The sequence below is a fragment of the Balaenoptera ricei genome, chromosome 3 (genome assembly GCF_028023285.1).
Source record: "Balaenoptera ricei isolate mBalRic1 chromosome 3, mBalRic1.hap2, whole genome shotgun sequence".
In the NCBI taxonomy this organism is placed as follows: Eukaryota; Metazoa; Chordata; class Mammalia; order Artiodactyla; family Balaenopteridae; genus Balaenoptera; species Balaenoptera ricei.
Window position 1 is genome coordinate 176,598,983 of NC_082641.1, and position 10,839 is coordinate 176,609,821.

At 51.9% G+C, this 10,839-nt stretch overlaps 1 protein-coding gene across 1 annotated transcript in view; it reads left to right on the plus strand.

The window, feature by feature from the left end:
- The window catches only part of FBN3 (fibrillin 3), an 88,853-nt gene extending 78,255 nt beyond the window's left edge, over positions 1-10,598 (plus strand). Inside the window, exons 60-65 of the mRNA XM_059919175.1 lie at positions 26-142; positions 4,866-4,994; positions 5,083-5,202; positions 6,647-6,881; positions 7,640-7,790; positions 10,266-10,598. Coding sequence (XP_059775158.1) covers positions 26-142; positions 4,866-4,994; positions 5,083-5,202; positions 6,647-6,881; positions 7,640-7,790; positions 10,266-10,598 — 1,085 coding nt within the window. The remainder of the gene's footprint in view (positions 1-25; positions 143-4,865; positions 4,995-5,082; positions 5,203-6,646; positions 6,882-7,639; positions 7,791-10,265) is intronic.
- The last annotated feature ends 241 nt before the right edge of the window (positions 10,599-10,839 follow it).

The following is a 10,839-nucleotide window of genomic DNA, read 5'->3' on the forward strand; positions in this document are numbered from 1 at the left end:
CCCCCTGGGATCCTCTGTGCTGCAGACGTGGACGAGTGCTCCTCCAGGCAGCACAACTGCCAGTTCTTCTGCGTCAACACCATCGGTGCCTTCACCTGTCGCTGTCCCCCTGGCTTCACCCAGCACCACCAGGCCTGCTTCGGTGAGTCCCCTCGGCCCTCGCGGCTGGTGCTTGGCCCCAGCCTTCACCAAGTAAGTGGCAAATGCACCGTGTGTGCCACACATCGGGGACACAGGGTGATTAGAACAAAGCCCTTGCTCTGTTGCTGCTTACGTCCTGGTGGCAACTGGGACCTCGGTCTCCTTCCTTGCCCTAGGGACCTGGGAGGCCACCCTCAGGAGTCTCTCTGACCTTGGCCCAGGACACCTACCCTCGCCCTTGACCTGCCAAGTCTCTCCCAGAGGGCCTCCCCAGGGTGCCCCCAAAAGCCAAGGGGCTCACGCAATCCAACCGTCACTTCTTAGTGTCTTGTGACCTGGGAGAACCAGACCTCCCTCAAGGGCTGAACCTAGAAGTGGGTGGCTTCATTCAGGCTCCCACGAATCCACTCAGCCAACACCTACTGAACACCTGTGTACCAGGCAGTGCTCTAGACCAGAGCTCAGCAGACTCCAGCCCGCAGGTCAAGCCCGGCCCCCTGCTTGCTTTTGTCAATAAAGTTTTATTGGCACACAGCCATGCCCATTCATTTACGTATTGTCTGTGGCTGCTTTTCCTACAACAGCAGAGCCAAGTAGTTGCAACAGAGTAAAAAATATTTCCTACCTGGCCCTTTACGGAAGCAGTTTGCCTCGTCCTGTTCTAGACCCTGAGGGCACAGCAATTGAACACAAGGGTCAAGCTTGCTGCCTCATGAACCATCCCGTCTGTCAGGGAATGACTAGAAACAAACATAACAAATTACCACTGTAGCGTGTTAGAAGGTGATGTGGGACATGAAAGAAAGAAAAAGTAGAAAGCAGGGGAAGGCAATCAGGAGGGCTGCAATATAATTCTATTTTTTAAGTGAGATATAATTGACATGTAACATTATATTAGTTTTAGGTGTACAACATAATGACTCGATATTTATGTATATTGCGAAGTGATCACAATAAGGCTAGTTAACAGCCGTCATCACATAATCACAAAATTTTTTTCTTGTGATGAGAACTCAATATATACTCTCTTAGCAACTTTCAAACATACAGTACAGTATTATTTTTTTTTCTTAACAGATTTTTTAATTTAATTTTTATTTTATATTGGGGTATAGTTGATTTACCATGTTGTGTTAGTTTCAGGTGTACAGCAAAGTGAATCAGTAATACATACACACATATTTATTCTTTTTCAGATTCTTTTCCCATATAGGGTTATTACAGAATATTGAGTGGAGTTCCCTGTGCTATACAGTAGGTCTTCGTTGATTATCTATTTTTTTGTGTGTATATGTTAATCCCAAACTCCTAATTCATCCCTCTCCCTCACCTTTCCCCTTTGGTAACCATAAATTAGTTTTCTAAGTCTGTGAGTCTGTTTCTGTTTTGTAAATAAGTTCATTTGTATCATCTTTTTAGATTCCACATATAAGTGATATCATATAATATCTGTCATTCTCTGACTTACTTTGCTTAGTATGATAATCTCTGGGTCCATCCTTGTTGCTTCAAATGGCATTATCTCATTCAATGCAGTATTATTATTTTATTTTTATTTTATTTTTGGCTGCGTTGGGTCTTCATTGCTCTGTACAGGCTTTCCCTAGTTGCGGCGAGCGGGGGCTACTCTTTGTTGCAGTGTGCGGGCTTCTCACTGTGGTGGCTTCTCTTGTTGTGGAGCATGGGCTCTAGGCGCGCGGGCTTCAGTAGTTGTGGCATGCGGGCTCAGTAGTTGTGGCTCCTGGGCTCTAGAGCTCAGGCTCAGTAGTTGTGGCACACGGGCTTAGTTGCTCCGTGGCATGTGGGATCTTCCCAGACCAGGGCTCGAACCCGTGTCCCCTGCATTGGCAGGCGGATTTTTAACCACTGTGCCACCAGGGAAGCCCTCAATGCAATATTATTAACCACAGTCACCATGCTGTACATTACATCCCATGACTTATTTATTTTATAACTAGAAGTTTGTACCTTTGACCACCTTCACCCCTTTCAATCACCCCCCAAACCCTCCTCTGGCAACCACAAGTCTGTTCTCTGTATCTGTGAGCTTGGCTTTCTTGTCTTGTTTTTAGATTCCACATATAAGTGGGATCACACGGCATTTGTCTTTCTCTGTCTGACTGATTTCATCTTAGCAAAATACCCACAAGGTCCAACCATGTTATCACAAATGGCAGGATCGCCTTCTTTTTTATAGCTGAATAATATTCCATTGTATGTATATAACACATTTTCTTTTTTTTTTTTTTAATTAATTTATTGATTTATTTTTGGCAGTGTTGGGTCTTCGTTTCTGTGCGAGGGCTTTCTCTAGTTGCGGCAAGTGGGGGCCACTCTTCATCGCGGTGCGCGGGCCTCTCACTATCGCGGCCTCTCTTGTTGCGGAGCACGGGCTCCAGACACGCAGGCTCAGCAGCTGTGGCTCACGGGCCTAGTTGCTCCACGGCATGTGGGATCTTCCCAGACCAGGGCTCGAACCCGTGTCCCTTGCATTGGCAGGCAGATTCTCAACCACTGCGCCACCTGGGAAGCCCAACACATTTTCTTTATTCATCCATCTTTGGATACTTAGATTGTTCCCAGGTCTTGGCTGTTCTGAATAATGCTGCAGTGAACGTAGGGGTGCAGATATCTTTTCGAGTTAGTGTTTTCATTTTCTTTGGATAAATACGCCCAGAAGTGGAATTGCTAGGTGGGCTGCAGGAATAATGGCAAGCCTCACTGAAAGGGGAAAGATTTGAAGGAGGTGAAGGAGTGAGCCGTGTGCATATCTGTGGGAGGAGTGAGCATTCCTAGCAACGAAATGACTGGCATTTCTCCTTTTTCTGTACAGTCAAGTTATTTTCCCTCCTTCCTAAGGTGAGCACACTTACTATGGCATTTGTGTGTGTGCAGCTGTATGCGTGTGCACACAGAGGCTTAGAAGCCCCATGTCCCAATGCCTCTTGTACCCAAGAGAGATTCCAGGTTCCCACAGGGATGTGCCTGGTGTCAAGAATCTCCATACTCAGTAAAGAAGATGTGGTGTGTATATATACAGTGGAATACTACTCAGCCATAAAAAAGTATGAAATAATGCCATTTGCAGCAACATGGATGGGCCAAGAGATTATCATACTAAGTGAAGTTAGTCAGACAAAGACAAATACCATATGATATCACTTATATGTGGACTCTAAAATATAATACAAATGAACTTATTTACAAAACAGAAACGAACTCACAGACATAGAGAACAAACCTGCGGTTGCCAAGGGGGAGGGGAGGGATGGAGTGGGAGTTTGGGACTAGCAGATACAAACTATTATATATAGAATGGATAAACAACAAGGTCCTACTGTATAGCACAGTGAAGTATTGATATATTCAGTATCACTCAATAAACCATAATGGAAAAGAATATATTTATGCATAACTGAATCACTTTGCTGTACACCAGAAACTAATATAACATTGTAAATCAACTATCCTTCAATAAAATAAATTTTTAAAACTTAAAAAAAAATCTCTATAGTCAAGGAATCCTAAATTAGGGTTCCCCCTAAAAATGTATGGTTCATTCTCCATGACTCCAATCCCAATGCAATTTACCACCATGTGCCATGACCACCATAGCAATGTTGCCTGATAACCAGGCCTGTCTTAGCTCGGGCTGCCATGACAAAATATCATAGACTGGGTGGCTTAAAAAACAGACATTGCTCACAGTCTGGAGGCTCTAAGTCCAAGATTAACATGCTAACAGGGTCAGGTTCTGATGAGGGCCTCTTCCTGGCTTGCAGACGGCCACCTTCCTCCTGTGTCCTCACGTGGTAGGGAGAGAACAAGAGTAAAGCTCTTTGGTGTCTCTTCTTATAAGGGCACCAATCCCATCAGGAGGGCCCCACCCTCATGACCTCTTCTAACCCTAATCACCTCCCAAAGGTCTCGCCTCCTAATACCATCACTCTGGGGGTTAGGGTTTCAACATGGGAATTTGGCAGTGGTGGCATTGGGGTGGGGGGACACACACATTCAATCCATAACTCTGGCTGACATCCCACAATTGTCAGGTTTCCATGAGGACAGAGTGCAACAGTTACCCCAGGTCATTTTCCCACAGAGAAGGAAAAGGGGTTTTGTTAAATCTTTTACTCTTAGGGTGAGCACTGTCCCAGTGCTTCATGTGATTAGGTTAATTTAATTCTCACAAAACACAATGAGGTAGATATTATCATCTCCATGCTACAGCTGACGAAACTGAGGTACAGAGAGGGTAAGTCGGTTGCCCTACGTCACACAGCACTGAGGTGGTAGAGATGAGATTCAAAGTCCTATATGTGCTTGATCTCAAGTGTTTGTGACAGTTCTGTGAAGTGGGAATTGTTATGGATCTCCTTTCACAGAGAGGGAAACTGAGGCCCAGAGAAGTTAAGATTTGCCTGGGGGACTTCCCTGGCTGTCCAGTGGTTGAGACTCTGCGCTTCCAATGCAGGGGCTGTGTGTTCGATCCCTGGTCTGGGAACTAAGATCCTGCAAGCTGCATGGTGCAGCCAAAAAATATGTGTGTGTGTGTGTGTGTGTGTGTGTGTGTATATATATATATATATATATATATATATATATATATATATATAAAAGAGATTTGCCTGGAACAGTTGATCAGGTGGTAGGCCTGGTATCGTAGTGCCCGACATGAACCCCCTAACCAGCAGGTGGCCCTGCCCATTCTCTGTCCTCTGCAGACAATGACGAGTGCTTGGCCCAGCCTGGCCCATGTGGCACCCGTGGACACTGCCACAATGCCCCAGGCAGCTTCAGCTGTGAGTGCTATCAAGGCTTCACCCTGGACAGCTCAGGCCATGGCTGCAAAGGTAGAACCGGGCGTTGGGTGGTGTCTAGGCCCTGGGGGTGGTCCTGAGGGCCGCCAGGCAAGCCTTCTCTCCTCTCGGCGTCTCACAGATGTGGATGAATGTGACGGGCCTCATCGCTGCCAACACGGCTGCCAGAACGAGCTGGGGGGTTACCGCTGTGGCTGCCCCCAGGGCTTCACCCCACACTCCCAGTGGGGCCAGTGTGTGGGTGAGCGGAGGGGGCTGGGAGGAAGCCGACCCCCCAAGCAGAATCTGTCCAAAGCGGGCGACTGGGAACCACCCCCATGGCAGGATGTTGTGATAAGCACAACTACCTCAAGGTCCGATGGGCTGGTCTGGAAGGTAGTTAGTTCCCTGCTGCTGGGGAAGCTGGGGAGTCAAGGGTCTGCAGAGTCAGCCTGGCAAAGTGGTGGCCGTTTCTTAGGGAGTGATGGTCTGGAGGGCTCAGTGGAGAGAGATTCTGAGATGGTATCTGTGATCACTGGGAAAGGGGTGCTGGGATTGATTAGTGACGTCTGCCATGGATGTGGCAACGGAAATGGGTGCATGCATGCTGCATCTTTTGTCATAGCTGTTGCAGACGCCCTTGGTTTGGGGGACTAGCCTTCTGCCTTCCCTCCAACCTTCCCCACTGCACCCTTCTGTTTGCTGCTCCGGGGCCTCCCAATGACAGCCTCGTCCTCACCACCTCTCCTTGTTCCTCCTCTGCAGTCTGGCCTTCACTCTGTACCCATGTAGGGGACCACTCTCCTGCATCCTCTCCATCACCTCTCCTCAGATTTCGCCTTCCACCTCCTCTGCTCTGGGCACCACTGCCTGCCCCTCCTGGACTCTCCACCCACGGCCTCTGTGACTCGGCTTTCCCCTCCCTCCCACTGCCTCGGCACTGCCTTCTCTCCAGCTCCTCCTCCTGCCCCTCCTGGTGGGTCCTCAGCTAAGTTCTCCGTCTTTTCCTCTGTCCCACGGCATTCGTCCCTTGGGGACCCTGCAGACCATTGCCTCTGCTGCCAATCCCTCTTTCTCAGCCTACTCCACATAGTCACTCATTCATTCCTTCGGCGACAGTTTGCCCAGGACCCGTGGATATGGAAGTGAGCCGAGATCAGACTCCATCCCTGCCCTCCCATTGTCCAGTCTTTCGGGGGAGACAGGGATTAATTAGGCCAGTGGTTCTCAGCTGGGCACCGTTTTGAAGTGTCTTGGAGACATTTTTGATGGTCACAACTGGGCGCTGGGTGCTCCTGGCATCTAGTGGGTGGGCACCAGGGGCCCTGCTCAACACCCTGCAGGGTGCAGGACGGCCACCATCACAGAGACTGAAACGGCCCCTAATGAGAACGGTGCCGAGGTGGGGAAACCTTGTTCTAGACCATCCACCGTTGAACATTCCTGGGAAGTTCTGAGAAATGCTTCAAAGGAGAATTACAGGATGGGGGGGCGGGGATGGGGGGCGCGGATAAAGGAGTGTAGGGGACAGCAGACCTGGTCCAGAGGCTCACCGGGAGCTTGATGGAGGTATTGACATTGGCCTTGGGCTCTGAAGGAGGAACCAGAGTTGCCACGTGAGGACGGGAGGGATGCAGGTGGAGGGATCTGGAGATGCGAAGGCTGTCCCCTGCCCCTCCTCCCGTCCTCCCCCTCCCCCTCCACAGACAAGAACGAGTGTGTCCTGTCACCCGCGGCCTGTGGCAGCGCCTCCTGCCACAACATGCTGGGCGGCTTCCGCTGCGTCTGCCCCTCCGGCTTTGACTTCAACCAGGCCCTCGGGGGCTGCCAGGACGTGGATGAGTGTGCGGTGCGGGGCGGCCCCTGTAGCTACAGCTGTGCCAACACCCCCGGCGGCTTCCTGTGCGGCTGCCCCCGAGGCTACTTCCGGGCTGGGCAAGGGTGAGGGGCTTGAGCGGGGTGGACACAGACACCCGAACCCTGGGCGTGCACGCGTGCACGCACACACACACGGGCCTGTGCACACGTTCACGTACATACGTGTGCATGGAGAAATGGGTGCAGTGGACTTCCCCGGTGGTCCAGTGGTTAAGACTCTGCGCTTCCACTGCAGGGGGCGTGGGTTTGATCCTGGTCGGGGAGATCCTAAGATCCCACATGCTACACACGCCGCGTGGCCAAAACAAAACCAAAACCAAAACAAAACACAGAAATGGGTTCAGAGGCCCAGTGGCACCTGTACCTGTGGATGCACAAGCTCACACCCCACGTGGAGTAATTGTCCTGTATGTGCTTAGTGCAGGATGCACGCCTCCCTGTAATACACGTGAGTGTGTGTGAGGCTCACACCTGTGCCAACATGCCCGGGCACCCTCATTCATATATCCCAATGTGCACATGCGTGCAAGCGCATGTCAGCATCCACGGTGCACGCAGGCTCATACACGCATACGCCCCTGGGTACACTCAGGTACATCCTACACCCCTGCATGCATGCAGGTTCACACCTACACCCAGGAAAGCCAAGGGATGCACACACACACGTGTAGGCACATGCAAATCCGCACTGGCACCTTGGTACACTTGTAGTTGCCCCCACGGGCAGAGTGGCTCCAAATGGAGTGTAGGGGGTGGGAGGGTGGGAGGGGAGGTCCCATCAGCCTGCCCCTGAAGACTTGCCCACCCCTGTCCTGGCCCAGGCACTGTGTCTCTGGCCTGGGCTTCAGCCCTGGACCTCAGGATGCCCCAGATGAGGAGGAGCCGCTCTCACCCGAAGCCTGCTATGAATGCAAGATCAACGGCCAGCCCCCTCGTGACCGGCCACGGCGCAGCCCCCATGGGGACTATCAGGTGCCATGGGGAATGCACTGGGCATGGGGCACAGTGAGTGGCAGGGACAGCCAGGGAACCGGCCAGGGGTAAGAGGACCAGGCTCCATGTCACAGCTTGTCCCCTAAATCATGGTGCCTTTCTGGGTCTTCCTGTAGTTCCTCAGCCTGAGGATTCCCCTTGGGAGCTCTCTGGGGGACACAGGCCCCCAAGCACCCCACCTTGCTCCAGATGAGAAGTCAGGCACCTCCCACACAGGCCCTGGGTGTGATGCCTCCCGTGGATCCCTTCCATGGAGCTTCAATGCAGGAAAAATGCCTTGGGCCCCCCAACCCTGCCTGCACCCTGGAACTTGTCACCTGTCACCTCCTGGCTGGCACAGCCCTCCCTCAGAGCCCCTCTGGATTTAGCACCAATAGCGCTCAGAGCAGCTAGCTTAACCCCTTCCATCATCTCCTTTCTTCAGACCCTCTGCACCTCTTTCCTGCACCCACAATGCTCCTGGAGCTATGCTCAGGCCTCCTGAACGCTCCTTGTCTCTCCCCCACCCCACCCGCCGTGCTCTCAAGAACAGTAGAGCAGTCCTGTGATTTAGTCCCTCTGTCCCCTGGGGCCACTCCAGCTATGACCCTGACCCCACCAGGTTTTGCAGGGAGGGCAGTTTTGTCACAAATTCAGCTTGCTTGTCCTTCAGCTGAAAAGTCCTTGAGGCCACTGCTGGCTGGTCTTGCCACTATCCCCCAAAGAATCTGAAAGCTAAACATTTATTAAGCACCTGCTGGATACACATGCTGCTCCAAGCATTCTGCATTCATTCACAACCTCTCAATGTTTACAACAGCCCTGGGAGGTGTAGGTACCACTATTATCCTCATTTTACAGATGGGGAAACTGAGGCTCAGGAGGTTAGGTCACATGCCCAAGTTATAGAACTAAAAACTGGCAGAGCAGGATGGCAGTCATCCCGGGCCCCTCTGCACCCACCACCTTCTGAGGTCATTACTTTCTGTTATTTCAAAAAAAAAAATCACTGAGCACAGAAGCCATTACCCACATCTGGAACCAAACTCCTTCACTCCATAGATTTTACTGAACACCTACTGTGTGCTGGACTCATAGTGAACAACCAAAAAAATGGAGCAACAGTGAACAACACATAAAACACACACACACACACAAAAAGTCCCTGTCCCCATAAGACTGATATTCTAATAGAGAGACAGACAAGAAATATGTAAAACACATCTTATTTTGTAACGTGATAAATATGCTACATGATAAATGCTATGGGGAAAAAAATGAAGGCAGAAGTGGGACAGGAATGCTGGGTCTGAGGGGCTCTCAATAGTAGATTATCTAAATATGAATGTTCCTTTGCTTTCCTTTTCCTTCTAGTTGTTTCCCCTTTCTGGGAAAAAGAGTGTGTGTACATATTATTCCCATTGTTACTGTTATTTTTGTAAGCATCACAGGGATAGGGCCCAGTGTCTTTCAGGTTTGCCACTGTGTCACCAGCCCTTGGTACTCAGTAAGAGTGAGTGGAGAGGTTGTCAGGACTCCTGGCATGGACACAAGCAGATCTGGGCAGAGGCAGGCTGGGTCCTGTGGCTTTGCCTGCAATACCCACGGATTGCCAGCAGGTGTCAGTAAGAGCACATGTCTGAGCAGCAGTCCTGGTGAAGGTCTGGGAAACAAGAATAGTTTTCACTTTCATGCAACAGCAAAACACTCCATCAGCATGTAAATTAGGCAGAACAGACAGCTCTGCCCAGAGCAAAGAATAAGAAAGCACAGATAACCTCCTGTGGGATTGGATACATCACCCAGCCCCCAACAGCCTGCCTTTGAGGTTTGCTGGCTTATTCAGGGCCCTGTCCGGCTGCCAGAACCAGGAAGCATTCCGAGGAGCTCAGATAAAGAGGAGTTTGTCATCTGCACACAGGGGGGCTCTCAGAGAGCCCAGATGCAGGAAGTGCAGCCGGCCTCCAGGAACCGGATAGCTACTGAGCAGCTCCTCTGTATGGCCCAGCAGGGTCTTGTGTTTCTCTCGCTGTGTCTGGGGCTGGCTCGTGCTGCAAGGCCCTTGGTCATAATTCCAGCCACCCCAGACCACCTTTGAGTGACCTTGGGTGCTTTGGGGCCAGATGCCATCTGACTGCCTCCCAGTCTGGGTATCTGAGAGAAAATTCTCCATTTCCTCCACCAGGCTGGCAGGGATCTAACTAAGGCCCCTCAGTTGAAACAAGGGGTCTGGAGTCAGCCTGTGAAAAAGTTTGCTTGCCACCTGGGAACTAGCCTCCACCTCCATCCTCTACTATAGCCCAAGCTGACCATTGGCCTTGTGGGTGGGGAGGGCTAGACAGGAGTCAAGGGCAGGGAGTGGTCCGTGTTTTCCTCCATTTTAGAGATTGCCTAAAATTCTCCTCTTGGCCCCCTACCCACCGCATTCTGATTTCTCCCAGCCCCTGCCATCATCCACCTGGTCTTTCTCCCCAGGCGAGCCTGGCCAGCCTTGATTCGGAGGCTCCGCTGACCTTGGGCCTGAACCTCTCCGGCCTGGGCCGGGCCGAGCACATCCTGGAGCTGCGGCCGGCGCTGGAGGGTCTGGGGGGCCGCGTCCGCTACATCATTGCCCGTGGCAACGAGCAAGGTTTCTTCCGCATGCATCACCTCCGCGGCCTCAGCTCCCTGCAGCTGGGGCGTCGGAGACCGGGGCCTGGAACCTACCAGCTGGAGGTGGTGAGCGTGGCTGGGGCCTGGGGCACCCAGCCAGAGTGGGGGCCGGCAGGCCGGGCCTTGCGGCTAAAGGTGCAGCTGCAGCTCATGTAGTCCAGAGGCACCCATGCCTCCCACCTGGCCCCAGGCCCCTCCCGCAGCCCGCTTTCCAGACTCACCACCTCGGCACCGCCCCGCCCCTGCCTCCTTCCACAGGATGTCACTCTGTTTGCTATACCCCTTCCCCACCCCCCCGCCCCCAAGAGACCCTTGACAAGCCCTGGCGTCGATGGGCCCCAGGGTCCCTATGTGGTCCTCCTCTCCAGAGGCGGGAGATTCTAGAGCTGGGAGGGAT